This window comes from Aquila chrysaetos, chromosome 16, assembly GCF_900496995.4.
Source record: "Aquila chrysaetos chrysaetos chromosome 16, bAquChr1.4, whole genome shotgun sequence".
Taxonomy (NCBI): Eukaryota; Metazoa; Chordata; class Aves; order Accipitriformes; family Accipitridae; genus Aquila; species Aquila chrysaetos.
The window spans coordinates 23,974,052-23,991,788 of record NC_044019.1 but is presented as its reverse complement, the minus strand read 5'-3'; the positions used below and the strand labels follow the sequence as shown (position 1 = coordinate 23,991,788).

At 39.0% G+C, this 17,737-nt stretch overlaps 1 protein-coding gene across 3 annotated transcripts in view; it reads left to right on the top strand.

Annotated features, from left to right (window-relative positions):
- ANO3 (anoctamin 3) overlaps positions 1–17,737 on the top strand; it is a 216,910-nt gene that overhangs the window by 66,286 nt on the left and 132,887 nt on the right. Inside the window, exon 1 of one of the 3 annotated variants that reach the window (XM_030039478.2) lies at positions 2,238–2,379. The exons of the other annotated variants lie outside the window; for them this stretch is intronic. Within the exon in view, the coding sequence (XP_029895338.1) occupies positions 2,334–2,379 (46 nt within the window). The 5' untranslated portion in view covers positions 2,238–2,333. Of the gene's footprint in view, positions 1–2,237; positions 2,380–17,737 lie in introns of those variants that run through there. 3 annotated transcript variants of the gene reach the window in all.

Below are 17,737 nucleotides of genomic sequence, written 5' to 3'. Positions count from 1 at the left end.
CACCTTTTCTTCCCCTCTCTATTTTGTAGATTATTATCGTAAGAGAGCAGATAATGGTCCTCTTTTGTTTTCCTCTGGTAAGAAAGGGAGTATAACGTATGCTGCTCTTGTACTTCACCTGCAAGTCAAAGGTGTCAGCCAAGGTCTCTCGGAGAAATAGTTCTGGCCTAGAATCTTAGTAGTAGAACGAACTATACTTGCTGTTTGCAGACTACATATCGTTATTAACTACTAAGTTTATAGTTTGTATTATACTTATGTTTTTTCCCTGGTGACTCTCAGCTGCTGGGTATAGATTTGGTTTTAATCCCTACTTACTCATTCTAATATCTACCTTAAAGCTTGAAAGTAAACAACAAGGACTTGATTCTACCTCTTCTTTTGGCTTGCTCCTGGTTTTCAAGCATTTGTTGATCAACAAGAGCCAGTCTGGCTGGTCTCCACTTGCCTTATTCTGCCATGCAACATCTATAGTGCTGTCTCTCAGCAGGAAAGAGCTGTTCCCAGCAGTTTTCCTGAAATTGCAGGAGTGCAGAGGAATGCCTCATCTATTACCTTCAGTGTGCAGAAAGCCACCGGAGACTGACAAATGAGTAGGATAATGTCTTCACAGCACCATAGCTTCTGCATCTTTTCCTAAGCTAACTAACAACAACACTTCTGCAAACGTTCCAAACAAAAACAAAATTTGGTCAGCTATCCTGAGGAGGTAAGGTTATTTTTTCCTCTTATGGTAACAGTTGGATGTGTCAGCTGCGCATTACATAAGAGCGATGTCTGGTATACTCTTGAAAAAAGTGCTGGAGAATACCTCCCTAGTTAGGATGCAATGTTTATTTTATCTATCTACCTATAAGAGCCTTTGCATGGATGTATTGGTTTATATATGACTGTTTAGTAGGTTTTCACAGTGGAAAAACATCCTCATACTTAAAAAAAAAAGAAAAGTGTGTATTCATCGTGGTTGTTTAACTAAACTGATATAGACAAAGTAGTACAACTTTATAGTACAGACTGGCCTGTAGTAAGGGGTGGCAATCATGTAATTTTTTAAGCAGATGGTGTACTACAAACCCCCAGTCAACTACAGGAAAGTTCTATCTTTGCTTTACTGTTGGAGGAAATCTCTGGTGCATCTTCTAGCACACAAATGGAGCCACAGACTTTGAAGGAACGATACAGATTTTGCCACTAGCTGCACAGGTTATGACAGGTGATTTAATAAACTTCTGTGGAGTAACTAATGTGTGTATCCCTAAATGGAGAAGAGGAGATAGATACTGCTAGACACAGGCTGGAATGTTGGAATGACTGAATTTAGGAGGATCGGAAAAAAAGATTATTGTGGTAGAAAAATTAAAACATTCTGTAGAACGCTGAATGATACTATCGTGAAACTTACTCAGAATCCGGAGAGAGTAACATGAGTGGAGGGAGACGGGGAAAGAAATTAGTCTTAAAAAATTTAATCTTTTTTTCATCTGGAATGAACCTCTTGACATACACTGTGGAGAAAAGGGAAATTATAAGACAAATAGCAAAGAAATGGGCCACATCAGGCCATGAATGTGCGATTTAGTGCCTTTTTGTAAAAAGCTATCTCCAGCAAGATTAAGACTGTAAGTTTTATAACATATGAGAAAAAAAGCTGGTGACGCAACGCGGGTTTGTGGTGCGACGACAGGGCTGGAGGGGCTGAAATACAAACTGAACCCATAACGCCTAGATATAAATGCACCTATGGCTACGTAAGGGAGGTGCAATTTGTGCTCGGCTTCCCTTCAGCTCCCCGGTCACACCTGATGTCCGTCAGAGACAGGCAAGGGTGACGGGAAGGCAACAGCAATAATAAAACCCGCCCGATGCCGGATTTTCGGGCGATGCCGGGGCTCGGGCCGGCTCTCCCCTCACAGCGGCGCGGGGGGAGCGGGGGAGCCCCCGCAGACTTTCCCGCCCAAAGGGCGCGGGCGCTGTCCCCGCCGGTCCCCTCTCCGGGCCGGCCGGCGCTCGCTCCGTTCCCCTTCACCGGAGGGTGAGGGGAGCCGCCGGCTCCGAGCCCGCCCCTCGCCACGCCGGGCCCCGCGTTACCGCCTCTCCCCGCCAGCCTGCTGCCGGCGCCATTCCCTCGGCCTCCGCGGCGCGGCGGGCCGGGCCGGGCCGCGCCGCTCCGCCCGTTGCCAGAGCAACGACGGCGCCGGGGGCTGCGGGCCGGGCCGGGGCGGGCCGAGCTGGGCCGGGGCGGGCCAGGCCGCGCCGCTGGGTTCCCGCCCCGCCGCCGCCGCCGTCGCTCCGCAGCCGGCGGGCTGGCAGCTGGCAGGCTGCCGTCCGCCAAGATGGTTCACCATTCGGGCTCCATCCAGTCCTTTAGGCAGCAGAAAGGTCAGTAGAAAGCCCTCCGGCGGTCGTCGGGGCGGCCCCCGCGCCGCTGCCCGGGGAGGGAAGGGGACACACACGCCGCCTCCAGCGTCCCCGCTGCGGTTTCGGTGCAAGTGACGCCCCGGGGGGTGCCAGGTGCATCGTATGTGCATGCCTGCACACACGCCTCTGTGTGTGTGTCCGCATGCGGGCTGACAGCCTGGGTTGCGCTCCGGAGGCGCGTTGATGCTTTCGGGTATTTTGCCGGTTTTCAGGTAATAAGGCTGCAGCGCACGGGGAGGACGCCCGGCGGGGCGAGCCGACCTCCCGCGCCCCGGCGGGGCCAAGGGGACCCGTCCCCGGTCCCCGTCCCCGGTCCCCGTCCCCGGTCCCCGCCAGCCGCTCCCTCGGCGCGGGAAAGTTTTTCTCCCTGAGAAACGGTACCGCTCGGTTGTTTTCAGTTGTTGTACAGGTGACTTCGGTGACGTCCTCACGCGTGATGTGGACAGGTCGTTCACCCTCTGGAGTTTGCTGCTGCTGTTTCTGGTTTTAGTCTTCATATCATGCCGTTATCCAAGTATAAATCTCGAGAAAGAAGAATCGCGGTAATGGTGAGGGGGGGGGGCTCTGGCCTTACAAGTGTACTTCGGTTCAATGCTGGTATCTCTTTGTTTGTTTGTTTGGGGTTTTTAATTGCAAAACAAAAGCTTTTGCTGGTCAAATACAAAGGTAAATTTTCAGTTGTGATTACCATCTCTATAAAACCTTTATTGTGTTTGTGGTAGGAAAAAGGTAATTCCCACAGCAAACTTTATTTTTTTTTTCTTGATCCTGGAACTGATATTTTTACTACATTTTTTTTTTTCTCTCTAATTCTACTTTGATAGAAGATGAAACCAAGATTTCTTTCCTTATGAGCATCCCCTTGCACTCTTCCTACTGTTTTAGTTGTTAACAAACTCTTTTTTTTCTTAGAGTACAGTATGCCATGAATTATAATTTAATATGGCATGCTTCGTACATAAATCATGGGTTCGCTTATTGGATTTTGCCTCATTCAAGTTCTTCTCTTTGAATGGTTAGTGGGAAATAAATAATTCAAAGCACTTATTCCATTCTGGTAATTCCATAATAAATTTAGCTCCTTGCTGTAGAGGTTTTGCATGTAATGCCTGTCTTGTGTGGAGTAATGAGCGGTGCTATTTCATATTGTAAAATGTCTCGTTTAGTCAGTTTCAAAGTTAATTGAGTAGTATAAAAAAATCTTTTTTTCAACTGTCATAGATACGTTTATAAAAGCATCAGGTGTCTAGGAGCCACGGTGTTAATGCTTAGTTTTTCATAAGAAAATATTTCTTACATTACAGCAATGATTAGCAAGTTCCAGAGTCCTTGTCAAGGCCCTTTGGCCTTTGGCTCCCTTCAGGAGCTATTCAGCTGTTTTGTAATAATCTTTTAAAAAAAAACCCAAAAAACCAACAACAAAAAAACCACCCAGAAACTAACTTCATTATGTTCAAGTTCAGGGATGAAATTTAGTTGCTTGAAACCAAGCTACAGCATGTGATTTATGAAACTGTATGTTTGTGGTAGTCGTAGAACTTCTTAATAACCTAGTAGTTTTTGCCAGTTACTTATCGAGAAGTAGATTGTTGTTCTCTTCTTCTTCCTGAAGAAATCCTGATTAAGGTATCTTGCCAGTCATAAGGCTTTGGAAAAGAGAGAATGCTCTTATGGAGCCTGTACAACAGTGACTAGTATGTGTATCGCTTTCCCTAACGTCTCATATGCAGTGTGATGTGTGCTAAATCCACCTGAATGAGTTCGGTTTCTCTTTTTCTCAGCCTACAGCTTTTAGGGATGGGGGAGGACAGCATGAAATCTTGGGCAAAAAGCTATAGAGAAGCTAAGCAAATATAAATAATAAACAAGAAGTCATCATCTAATCATGAGGTATTTAAAAGAAGCTGAGAATCTGGTACACTGAAGTTCATAGGCACTGATCGCAGCAGCAGAGAGTATCACGTCATTTTGTGTAGTTTTTTCAAATATGATATTTTATATCACTCTCCTACTTTAAGATTTCAGTTACTGTCATTTCTAACTTCCTGTAGCTGAGATTTTGACTAAAACAGTAACCTAAATTCCCTTTTTTACAGAATCAGTGGTAATCCTCATGAAATGGCCAACTGCCCATCACAGCTGTGCCTTGTATGCTTCACTTGCATTGAGACCAAGCTTCATTTCTTTGGGGGGATTGAAAGGGCATTATTTTTTTTCTGGATTCTCAATTATACAGGATATAAATCACTAAGGATAATAGTTCCTGAAAACAAATAGAAATTAATTTTAACCTTTTTAGAAACAGAGCCAGGTAATTTATTATTGTACTTATTGCCACGTAACATAGCATTCAAATTCACTTGCTGAAGAGAGGTAACTTTTAAGATGGGAGATAGAATGGCCTAGAGAGCATTTTGTTTCCTTACCTACTCTGAGCACTTTGTCTAGCTGAGGAGACAAGTAGTGCTTTCGGTAACAAAGCTGTCTTCACAAGGCTTGAAAGAATAGGACCAAGTTCTCCAGTCTCTTGGGTGTCTAGGAATTTTCAACAGGGAGGAGAAAAGAGGAAAAAACGCATTTATATCCCAAGGATTTGCCTCTGGTTAGAGTTTGGGGGGGGTGGTGGTTTTTTTGTTTTCATTTTTTTTTTTTTTCTTTCTTTTTTTCCTTCTTGACAGAGTGAGGAGGTGTTCACAGTAGGAGGCTGCCGTTATAATGGGCCGCCATGGTTTTGTCTTGCTCTTTGTTCAGATTGTGTATGGAGAGTGAAACCCTCAGTTTTCAAAAGCTGCAGTAGAGTCAAAAGACACTGAGAGTTTTGAAAAAACGAATCTCATTCTTCTTCACCCCCACAATTTTTGTTCTTCTACTTGTATTCGAAAGTATGCCTATCAAAAAGAGCAGTGTCCTAGAGGTAGACTAATCTGTGTCTTTGCACAGTAGCGTGTTAGATCTGTTGAGCCATCTGTATAGCATTTTGTGGCTATTTTTAACCTCTGCTGTGGCAGAAACTGCTTTTTCTGAAATTACTTTCCTCGGGAATATTCTCAAAGATAAAAATTTTATTATTAAATATATACCTTTATACTTTTTACCTTTTCAAAAGGTGATGCAACCTATGGCCTCTGAAGAATTATGTCAGAGGAAAAGGGAAGAAATGTTTCTTTTTTACTAGTTTTCTTCCAACCATCCTTTAGAAAAGAAAAATCTCCATCCTCAGACATTAATATACAGTTTTGCTTAAAACTGCTACGTAAATAGTTACTCAGCAAGGAGAAATAAGAATAAGATAATGCCGATGAGAACAAAGATCGTCTCCATGGAAGATTTGTAGTTTAATGATTCCAGGGAAAGACAGCTCATTAGGATTTGGTATTTGATCTCAGTCACAATTGTCAGTCTTTTAAATGCAGGACATAAAAGTATACGGTAGGTAGCCTTACGGTAGACTTTGTGTTTTCTGTAATGGGTATGGGACTGGTGCTAAGCAATTGCTTGTTTTATTAGGGAGCCCTATTGAAAAATTACATCCTTCAGAAGGAAAGGCAACCTAATTTGCAAGAGGTTCTTCTTTTAACAGATACTTGATGGTGAGTGGGTTTGAATGTTTCTGGCCTGACAGAAGGTAAACCCTGCGTTTAGGGTGCAGGTCAAGGCAATTACGATGCTTAAAATTTTAAATATCTAGGACTTCAGTCATGATACACAGACTGCAATTTCCTGCATACTCTGCTGGGTGCTTTTTGACTATTGTTGTTCTTTTTAATACCACTATCAAAGCTTTTTAATGAAAGAGTTCAAGGCTGGGAAAAAGAAAAGATGTTTATGCCTTAAAAGTGAGTTGCTTTTAGCATGGTGTATGAGTTTTAGGAACATGGACCGCAGATTAAAAACCAGTGGCTAACTTGGGATGCTTCTCATGCTTCCTGTTGAAGGTGCGTAATGGGACAGGAAGGAGTTCAGCAACTTCAATATGCATTATGTCTTTGATGAGAGTGCTGATTTAGCTTCTCAAGGGATTTATCTCCAAATTGCATGACTTCTGAACAAATTAAGTATCTCTACAAAAGGTATGTTCCTAGATCTGAACTTCTGATCAGTGCCAAATATTTTGTTTCATTTTATATATTGGCCATCTGAAGTCGTAATGTGGTTTAGATGGATTGAGGGTTGGGTTTAGAATCTCTAAAAAGCTACAGTCATTCTCCCTTCGTAGGGGCACATGTTACTTCATTAACTGGTCTTGTTAAGCCGCTTTGAGCTACTTAGAGGACCACTGCTGTTGTAGAGTAGAGCTTTTTTGTTATTGTTATTTTACTTTAATTTTAAGATCTTAATGACCTGCGTTCTTTATAAAACAATTTGTGAATTTAATCTGCATTTAACTTTTGAGTTTAAACAAGGGTTTGTAAAGATCACGTTTTTTATATTGCTCCAGTGGTTTCAGTATTCAGAAACTTGGACTTGTAATTAAGATTCTCGTGGAGAATTCTCCAAGGGTGTTTGATACTTCAGTGGCACCAGAGGACCTAGTAAGCTTAATAACCCAAAGAGACTGCTGAAATTACTAGAAGATGCAATTCTGTCATACAAAAACTTATGAGAGATTGTGACTCTTCGCTGTTGTTCTCCAGATCAGAAAGACCAGGTTTCCCTGTCAGCATGGGTAAAGGAATTTTTAGGGCTCAGCTCTTTCATTTGTATTCCAAAGAGCACTAACATGTACAGAAAATTTCAAAGCTATCCTCATCTTGATGCTGAATGCTGACAGCAATGCAGCTATTAATAAGTACACTCCCTTAAAATGATACTGTATTCAAATAGTGCCATTTCTAATGCTCTTTCAGGGCACTGAAAAGCAAGGCTCAATTTTTAAGGAGGTTTATCTGGCTATATGTGCTCTTATTTCTGTTGCGTGGTACAGCTGCACAACTTAAGATGGACTTCACCTTTTTCAATCAGACACCTTAGAAGGGTCCATAATGTCTTTTTATTCTGGATTATACTCTTGTCGGTTGTAACTTCAATAAAATATAAAGCTTCATTGAAAATAATCGTTAAATATGACGTATTAAACCTTATATTATGCAGGTGCATGAGTGCTGTAGAAATAAGTTTAAATATTGTTTTGTTTTTGGTTTTTTTTTTTCCACTGAATTAATATTTTAAATGAGAAAGCTGAGGAAATCAGAACTGTTTGGTTTGTCGCATAACTCTGCTATCTGACTACAGATGACAATGCTGTGGTAAGATGTCTGGGCATTAGCTTCCTACGTTCTGATTTAAGTATAGCTTGATATAGTAGTATCTGTGGAAAAACCTTGTACCTATTCCAAAGCTTTTCAAAACTTCCTCAGTAAGGACCTGTTAAAATAGGCAACCCCCGCCAACGCTGATTTTCTTTAGAACTCTCATTTTACCATTTATATTTCATTGAGTATCACCACAAAATTGCAAGTTCCAGTTCTGCCTTCATATTTTGGTTGGCTTATTCTGCTTTTTGTCATTTTTGAAATCTGCTAAATGAGGATGATAAATGAAACAACTCTGCCAGTGTAAATTCTGTTGAATATTTGTAATAGTAGCTTCAATATACCAGATTCTGTTAGAAAGTTTTGCAATAAAATTAGCAGTAGTCAACATATTTTATGATTAAGGTATTTTACAGCTCCGACAACCATGAGAAATTGAAACATTGTCTTAACTAACAGTACCAAGAGCCCCGCATTCCAAGCAATGCAGCCAGCTAGGTAGCAACTGGAAAAGTAATGATGTCTTTTTATTTTCCCCCACTGAAAAGTGAGGAAAAAAATAGCCATTCATATTTTAGACATACTGTGATAGCAGAAATTAACTATACTAAATTCACAAGCTTGCTGAGCAACATGAAGATCCCTTGTTTTCTGCTTGGGCCTGTCTAAGCTGAAGAGAGTGTCTGTGTTGTCTTGAGTCAGACACGCAATGAGGTTTTCAGAAGGCATCATACATGGGGTTACCCACGTTACAAATCTTAAGTTCCCTTTACCAAGCTTGTTCGAGAATTAGTTCAGTTCTGTATATCCTAAAGCATATGTTACAGTCGATTATTTATCGGAGACAAGTGTAACTCAAAACTAAGCTACAGTGTACAGCAATATGTTTTAACAACTCTGAGCCTCAATGAATGCAAATTCATCACTGTTTTCTCAGAATGAGATTCTGAGTCTGCCTCAATTTGGGTTATCATCTGGCTTGTGAGGGCTTGAAGCCAGTGCGATTACTTAAGTGAGGAATTGTTCATTTGTCTGGCTGGTGAGGTCACAGTTTAATTCACAATCCATTTGACTATTTTCAATGGGGCTTTGAAGATATCTTAGCTGTACTTTTGGGTCATCTCAAATATACAATCATCAGGCAAATAGTAACATTTATGATGTAACTGATCTGCTTAAAGGTAGGGTCTCTCGAGGAAAAAAAGAAACCATGAAAGCATGCTGAATTAGATTCCATCTCTGCAGCTCAGGAAAAGGAAGTGTAGTTTGAAGAGCATCCCCTATGAAAAGTGTCTGCAGAAACCCCTTTTGGACAACAGATTGCCACTGTTGATGTGGTTTTTGTTTGTTTCTTTAGTAACAACGTAGGACAAGAAGACGCATGGGTTTTCTTCTTGGCTGTGATTCTTACTGGATTTCTGTGTAGTGCTGGTAGCTCAAGAAGGATACACAAACAAAGGAAACTAGAGCTCTCTCAAATCTGCGTTGAAAAATTCATAAGTACATCACAGTTACTGAAGAGCTGTAGCTAGTCACGTATGCTCCAGATAAGTACTGTGATGATGGCAAGCTCTGGAGTTAGAAAATGTTTGAAATGTCATATTCTATTCACTGCTTGTCTGATTCAGTAGAATTACTCTTGCTTAAAAAATTCCTTACTCCTTACTGTTTGTTTGTTTGTTTGTTTAGTAACTTCAATAGTATGCCTGTCTAAGCCAGAAGGTCTGATGTATATAATATTTGCATTCTGTTATCTTTCTGCTTCAGTAAACCAGTGGAGTTAGTACTTTTAATGAATTAATTTTCCTGAACCATTAATCACATATTTTGGCGGGCGGGGGGGGGGAGGAAGTCCCTTTTTATATTTGGGCTATTTTGCGGCAGTCCATTAGATTCCTTTTTTGTGTGGTTGTTCTAAAAGTAGCTTAATAGTATGAGAAAATAGCGACAAAAGAGCAAAGGGGATTAAAACAGTGAAAATGCTAGGAGAAGCAGGCAATCCTAAGAATTTTGAAGGTTTATGAATGAGTTGAGAGATTATAGGGGAGAATTTTTAGAGCACAAAAAAACCCAAACCCACCAAAACACAGAAAAGTGAGTATTGATGCAGAGACGCAGAAATGGTAGGTGGGTGGGTAGATAGATAGATAAAACAATACCAGGTAGCAAAAGCAGACTGAGCATATTGGAACAGTCTTCTATGTGTAAGCAGTGCTCCTTAGCTGGTTAGGTTGAAGTAGGACTGTACACCGGGGATTTGCAGATATCTCAACAGAACCCTCTTCACATAAAGCCGTGTCAGCAGCACCAGCTTCAGCACTGAGTATTGATTTCAGAGTGACTTGCTAAAAGAAAAGGGGACAAAGTAACTTATAGAGACAGACGATATTCACATTTCAAAGAAGGTAATACTGTGAGTGTGTGAAAAATAATGAATGTAAGCATGTATAGAGCCAAACACTTCAGAGAGAGAAATTCAGGTATCACCTGAATGCAAAATCCATATGGCTGAATACTCTGCGGAGGCTGGATCTTTCAGGTGAAAGAAAAATACAAGACCTATGCATTACCATTTACTCTCACATAAAATGTTTCTGGTTTTGTGTTGGCATCATACCTAAAATTGAAAGATGGTAACGCATGTTGCTGGATTTTGAATAGACTCAGTGGAGAGGCCTGGGGACCTGAATTCCTCTTGTGCGGAAAACTTCCATTTTGCTGATACATTTAAAGATAGATGAGAGATGCATATTTATATTTTTATATATTTTTAAAATTTACTTTTTATATGTATTAAGCATTCAATAAACACTTGTACATCTCTGAAGGCTGATCCTTTGCAGAGGAAGGTTGTCATTTCGAAGCTACTTAGGTGAAATTCCACTGAACACTGTCACAGTTGGGGGGCTTTGAATCACTCGCAATCAGATTTTTTAAAAGATTTTGCACAGACGCAGGCAAGTACTCTGTTCGATAGTGCTTAGATACATAACAACACAGTAATTGTTAGGAGTTAAGCACCTAATGCTGTTTGCAAGGTATTGGAATTTAATACATTCCAGTACTTTAAAAAGCTTACCCTAAATATCTAAAACTTTTTTTTTTTTAAAAAAAAACAAGTCTATGTTCACCAGAAAATTTAATTATTTCTTAAAAATATGAATTTAGACCTGAATAGCTATTGCTGGTTACCTCTTTTATAGATGCATTCGTTATGGTGTAGTTCAGGCTACACCCAGAGTTAGCCCACGATTCTGGCTTAGGCAAGCTGCAAGCTTCATTGTAAGTCATCTAAGCCTCCTGAGTACAACTGATAGATAGTGTGTCTATATCATTGAAGCAACTGCAAACTAAAGAAGGTATAAAAGCCAGGGATCGCTGGCAGAAGCTCTCTGCAGCACATCACAGGCTGAGTTGTCCCTGCCTGGGGATATGGGAGACATTATGGGATGCAGGGGGAGAGCATTTGAGGACTGTACAAGACTTGTTAGGGGAGGAACCAAATCAGGGAACAGGGAATCAACATGCTTTAGGATTGATGTTTTACAATCACTACAAAACCTTTTTCTAATATGCAAAAGCAAGGATTTTTCAGATAAAATGTTTTGCACTGCAGTTTGCTTATATTACAATATTATAAGCAGGTGCTGTTGTCTATTCAGCAACCAACAATGCATTGCTCTCGCTATTGTGAAGTGCCTTGCCATATAGGGTTCAGTAAAAAAGGAGGAGGAGAATTTTCAGAAGCACAAATAGTTGGTAGGAATAAATGAATAATGCACAGGAGCTTAACCATGTTGCTATTAATAATTCACACTTTTAAGAAACGCAGGACTTTGAAGTTGCTCTTTTAGAAACCCAGCATCTAAATAAAATGGAAAAACGGAGTGGAAAAACAGCCTGTCATGAGAAAGCACTTATCATTACTGCTGTCCTTCCTGAAGCGTGGTTGGACTCAAAGGTATTTCATGATGATTGATTTGGTAATTATCTTGAGTATACTTGAACATAAATAAAACTTTGCCATAACGATTTTTATGGATGTAATCTGCACAGAAGCCCCACGTACTCTCACTGATAACAATGGGATTTCAATGGATGTACCTGAGATTATGATTGGATTTGATTTTATGGGGTTTAGTTATGAATAAGAAATGATGCGTCCTGTATCTCATTATCAAATGTAAGTAGTGGGTGAAGAGGAATTAAAAAGATTGTATTAGTCATGCTCCAAAATGATAAGGAGAACAGGCTAATGAGGTGAGAACAATACTTCAAATTTTGGCCCCACGTAAAGAGAAATTTCCTCATCTTTATCTTCTGGACTCTCAGAGGTTTTTTTCAAGGCTGAGGCATGAAGTAACTACTTTTTAGGATATTACTCTGAATTAAATATAATGTGTCGTTAAGGATCAATCCTAACTTTCTCTTATTTTGTACTGTAGGAAAGGAGCATCTCCAACTTTCTATTATTTTATATTATAGGAAATCTAGAAATAAACATGAGATTGACTTGTATTCAATCTGAGGAATAAACAAAGTGTTTTGAAATTTGCATTCATAAGTGCTTGTACTTTACTGAAAAGATTTTCTTCAGAAAGAAAAATGATGCTTCGTATCCTAATGACAAGGCTTTAGATCTGTTTGTCAGTCTGGACTGTTTTCCATCTTGGTTCCCACTGGTAGCTTTATGTCCAGTTCTGGCACGTTGGTTCTGGAGTAGGTTATCTGAGGGGCCACAGATTTGGTTTCTGAGGTGTTTGCGATTTGATTGTACGGAAGATAAGTCTAGTGCCTAGCATCCAACAGTAGTAGTACTGTAGTCATTGTGATTATTTAGTGATACAAATAATCTTTACTGTTTTGCCTTTTATTAGACTTAGTGATTGGTTTGGTGAGATTTGGAAAGTAAAACTTTTCTTTGGATCACATGGGACTTCCCTAGAGCTTCCTGATGCTGTTGTGTTTCTCACAAGTGTATTAGTTGGTCAGGTAAAAAGCCTCCTTCATGTCTTGCGTTGCTTCTGTATTATTACTAGGAGTGAACTGCAAAGAAGCAAGCTGTGCTTGTTACCTAAGAGTGCCATCATCTAGTTCATATATAATCTCTTAGAAATTATTAATTTCATACCTATGGCCATCCATAGGTGTTTGCTCTCAGACTTTTTTGCCTGGGCAGAAGGAATCCAAGTTTCTTGACAGGCTGGAATGAAAACAAGGCAAGGCAAGGAATCAAGAAATTGATTAAACTGGCTATTCAGCAATTTTTTTCCCTTTAACAAGCTAAAAAGAGAAAGAAACAAATGCCTTCAAAAGAAATATTCCTTTAACTTAGAAAAGCTTTTTTACCAGTGCTAAATTCTGTCTGACGTTAACAATCATCACTCCAATCCTGCAATTGTTTTAAATTGTTTTGAGAGTAACCTTGGGCTGCTCTGAAAGCCTTGTAATATAAGGAAAAAAAGAATAAATGTCTTTGGTATGGATGGTTAATGAAAACTGCAATTAATAAAAGTATTAGGCATGACTTCTTGACAAAATACTATGTAAAATTCCAGGGAAAAGCAAGAGATCTGGGAAAAGAGAGAGAAACACTTGGAAACGCGATGTTTTTTAAGGTGAATATTAAAACTGGTTTGTGCTTTCTGCTTACCAGATCTCATATTGCGAATAGATGACGACTGTGTCTCATTAAAATGGGCAGTCGTCTTTATAATACACTGAGCAGTATAGAAAATGTTTTTTTTTCAAAACAGTAAATATTTTTTTATGTGGCTGTTTTTGTTCAGTTCTTTATTATCTTCTCGGCAGGCGTTCCTGTATGCCATATAGGTTTCAAAATTCAACCATAAAAAAAGAGCACTGGGGAGGTTTTTCAGAGTCTTTGTTTTTTTAGCATGTAGAACAATTAGTTCAAAAATACCAAAATCATTACGTAAAAAAGGTAATAGAAGAAATAGTAATGTGATTCTTGTCCATGAATTAAGGGAAGAAAAAAAAAAAAACCATGGGTTTTGTAGTTTAGAGTACATCAATGGGACATACTCCCCCCTGCCTCCTGAAACTCTGAAGCTGTGGCTTTTTTAAAGCTGCTGTAGAAAAAAATTAAGAAGAAATAACACTTTTTTTATTTTCCAACTTTTAACTGTGAACACTTTTCTTGTTCACACAGAAGCTCCCAGGAGAAACGAATTTTAAAATGTCAACTCAAAATGCTGTGCAGAGGTGGAATAATTAGGGTATCATGATTTTAATTTTCTTTCTGGTTTTTGATAATTATTCACTTGTTTCTACTGCCAGTCACTTTCTTTTTACTGGAATTTTAATAGGCTGTTTTGAAAGCTGTGTTAGTGTGACTGGTTGTAAGAGTTGATCAAATTTCAAGAAAATTCTGGTCCCGTGAAAATATGGACTTGCTGCTGCAGTGTCCCCGTTTTGAGCATTTCTGTCCGGTTCTGTTGGTAGTGTTACCAATTCATGACTAGGCAGCTAAAAAGAGGAAAGTTACAGAAGGATTGCAAAGCTACCTCACTTGGTGTCTGGTCACCTGGGAAATACTGTGAAGGAAGTATCTTATAAATTGAAGGTTTAAGGTAGATCCTCTCTCTTTTGTTCTCTGAATGCTCATAAATCTAATCTGATAATGCTGGAGGTGTTCAGAAAAATACCAGATAACACCAGATAGAATATATAGAGAAGAACCAAGAGAAAATTGGTGGTTTTATTCTGTTACCTCTATTGAGGCCTGAAATGGTAGATGTTTGAAGTGATGAAGTGACAGAACATGCTCCGCCACTCCACCAGGGACAAGACTTCATTGCTAGGTTTCCCTACCATGCAAATATCTGTTTGTGGGGTTTTTGTAATTAGGTCATTCTTTCTGACCACGGTATTTATATAATTTATTCTTTTGTTAGAGATCAAGCTACCACCTTCCTCCCTTCACATCCCAGCTTTCAGGTTTTCCAGTTGCCCTTTCAACTTTCCAGTACTTTGTGTAGAAGACTGTGCCATTAGGAAGAGCATAGCAGAGGTACCTGTTCCTTTGTGCTTATCAGAGCCCTCTCATAACTTACAGAGAGGTAGGGAGAGAATAAGCAGCTGGAAGGAAGGTTGAAGCTTTGGTAGCTGCCTCTCACTGTTGAATATGTGAAGCTATTTCTTCCTCTGCACTCATCTGGGGATCCTTGAGTGACACTGGGGCCTTGAAATAGCCCATTTCTACATGGTTATGAGATTTTAGTTCATCTCCAACATGCTTGTTAAGATGCCAAATGTACATTTATATTTTATATGTCTGGTATATGTGTCCATACCTCAGAGAAAGGAAGCAGCTACCAGTGAAAAGATGCTAGACTCTTACACCATCACTCTTACATTAATTATGTGAGCATTAATGCACCATGAGGAAGCAAATGATGGCAGCTGAATTCAAACCAGCAGCAGCTTTGTCCAGAACATTTCATGGCTTTCATCAAGAATATCCTCAAAATGTATACTCTTATGAAAAATACATTTTAGTTTAGAGATTTTAGCCTTTTAGTTTACATTAGCCTATTTTAGCTTCATTAAGGTATTTTCCTCTTCTTTTTTCCTCTCTTCATTTGAAATTCACTGTTTTCAGGAGGTGAAGGGCTGGAGGGGAGAGGGGCAACACTCCATTTTGTTGTTGCTACTACTTTCATTCATTTTTTTCCTCTTTGTGTTTATTAAATGATTATTTAATACAGTTTCCGCTAGAAAGTGTGTATTAATGTGGTTTTGGTTAAGTGCTTTCTTTCCCATGCTGTTTTGCTTTTCACTTCACGTGCTCATTTTTCTTGTAATGATGTCTCTTTTGTAAACACAAGGTTTACCTCACTGATTCTGTTGAATTAATTATAAAATTTCATTTTATACTTGCTAAATACTTGAGTGCTGAAGTCACAGTAAAATACTCTAGCCTAAAAATTGACTATAACTATTGGATGAAGATATATTTTATGCTGCACAGTAATCGTTGAGTTACCAATTTTGTGATTTTTTTTTTTTTTTTTTTCCTTAATAATATCTTAGGTAGCAGATACAAATCTGCATTACTATTGTAAGCTTTCTCACAAGTAATTCTAGATGTTGCTGGACACCTGAGCTTCTAGATGTGAGCAGTTCATTATATGTTGCTAATAAGACTTCACTCTTTTTTTTTTTTTTTTTTTCTTTTTTCCTAAGAACTGGCATCATGGATGCTAATAAGATTATAACTGCATATGAGGTCCTTGTATGCTAAGAAGTGAACCAAACTAATACATTTGATGAGAACTACTTCAGCATCTATCAACAGCACAGTAGAGCTCTAGGGTGCTGATAGCAGATTGCCTGTTTTTTTGCCTGCAAATTGCCTGAGTTTTAAAATACCAGAGCACTGATGGTCCAATTCTCTTCAGCTTTGTAAAATATGCTTTTACTTGTCATTTTTCACAAGAAAACATAGCTAAGAACCTGACCAAAAATTACATATCATTCATTCATAGTGGTCAAAAAAATCTGAAGATAATGATTAATCTCTCTCCTTTTTTTTTTTCCTCTTTTTTTTTTTTTTTAAATAATCCAGTAATCTGGGCATCCAGTAGGTAAATAATCTATCACACTGCGTTAAGGAAGCAGACGGAGACTGAAATACTGATGGTTCCCATCCAAGAGGCCACACTGAGAGAGAGTAAAGGGCGGGGGGGGAAGAGAGACTTGAGAGACTGGGAAAGGGGAGAGGATCCTAACCCTGCTAGTTATATCTGTGGTAATAATTTTTCCCAACGCAAGAAAATATACTAGTCAGAATAGGAAATGACACTTTTTAATAAATGCCTTATGAGAAGTTATTCTTATAAAGAGATTATCGATTCATGATCATCTTCTCTTCCTATTTTTCTCTCATTAATTTCTCTCGGTTTAATGCAAATCTGCATTGTAAACCTTTTATAAAATCATGCCAGGGGTTAGGTTTTGCATTAATTTTAGTTCATGAAGAAGGGGGTCTTGAGGACAGTACCAGGAAATGTGTGACAACTGCTTAAGGAATAGAGCTGTTTCACAGTCTCACAATTGTAGGTGCTGAATGAATATATGATACGAAGTCCATTTTCCACAAATAGTATTTTTTCCAGTGCAGGAAGTCATGCGAAAACTCAGTCTGTAATAGTGAGGAAACTGACTGTCCTAAATACAGCATAGTTTCTCTTACTTGGTAAGCAGATGGTATTTGCACAGAGTTGTCACCTTGCTCTATTTGGAAGTTGTTGTTTCATTGAGAATAGTTGCAGCTGGAGTATTGCATGCTCCTATAACTGCAGAATATAAGCAACTTTGTCCATGGCCAAGTTCTCCAAAACAGACATACGTATTTTTAATAAAAAAGTGCAGGAAAAATAGCACTTCTCAATAGATCACTTCGGTAAACATAAGATTACAGAGAAAGGACTCAGAATTTCCATTTCTTTGGTTTTACAAAACCTTTACATTTTCGGCAGTACTCTAAAATAAGAAAGTAAACTAAACTACTACACAGTAAAAATTGCGTGCTTACCTTTTGTAGTACTTACGCAAATTTATTTTAAACTCAAGAATGAGATACTTGAACAGTAAAATATCCCTTACAAACGTTATGAATATAAAAAGAGATGTAGTTCAGTGGGACGATCTGCCATATCAACTTGCAGCTTTATCTTACAGCTACAGAAAGTAAAGCTTTGTATTTTGGTAGGTGTACCTTCCAATAACAGCCACCTTGAATTTGCTGGACATCTGACTAGCAAAGGTAGGTTCCTTTCAGGAACTCTTTAAAAGTGGATATGATTGTGTCAAAAGACATCTCTACTCCTTTGCATCTTTTTATTTCCTTATTTCCTTTCTCTGTTAGTTTGCAGAACTCAGGAGATTCTTCTTAATCGACTGTTTTTGACTTCTCGTTGCCACTTCTGTTACCATATTTTGAACCTTCATCAGTTCCACTTTTTATATATACATATATATATATATTTTTTTTTTTTAAAGAAATCTTTTGTCTTCGTTCTGCTGTAGTTGCTTTACTAGCT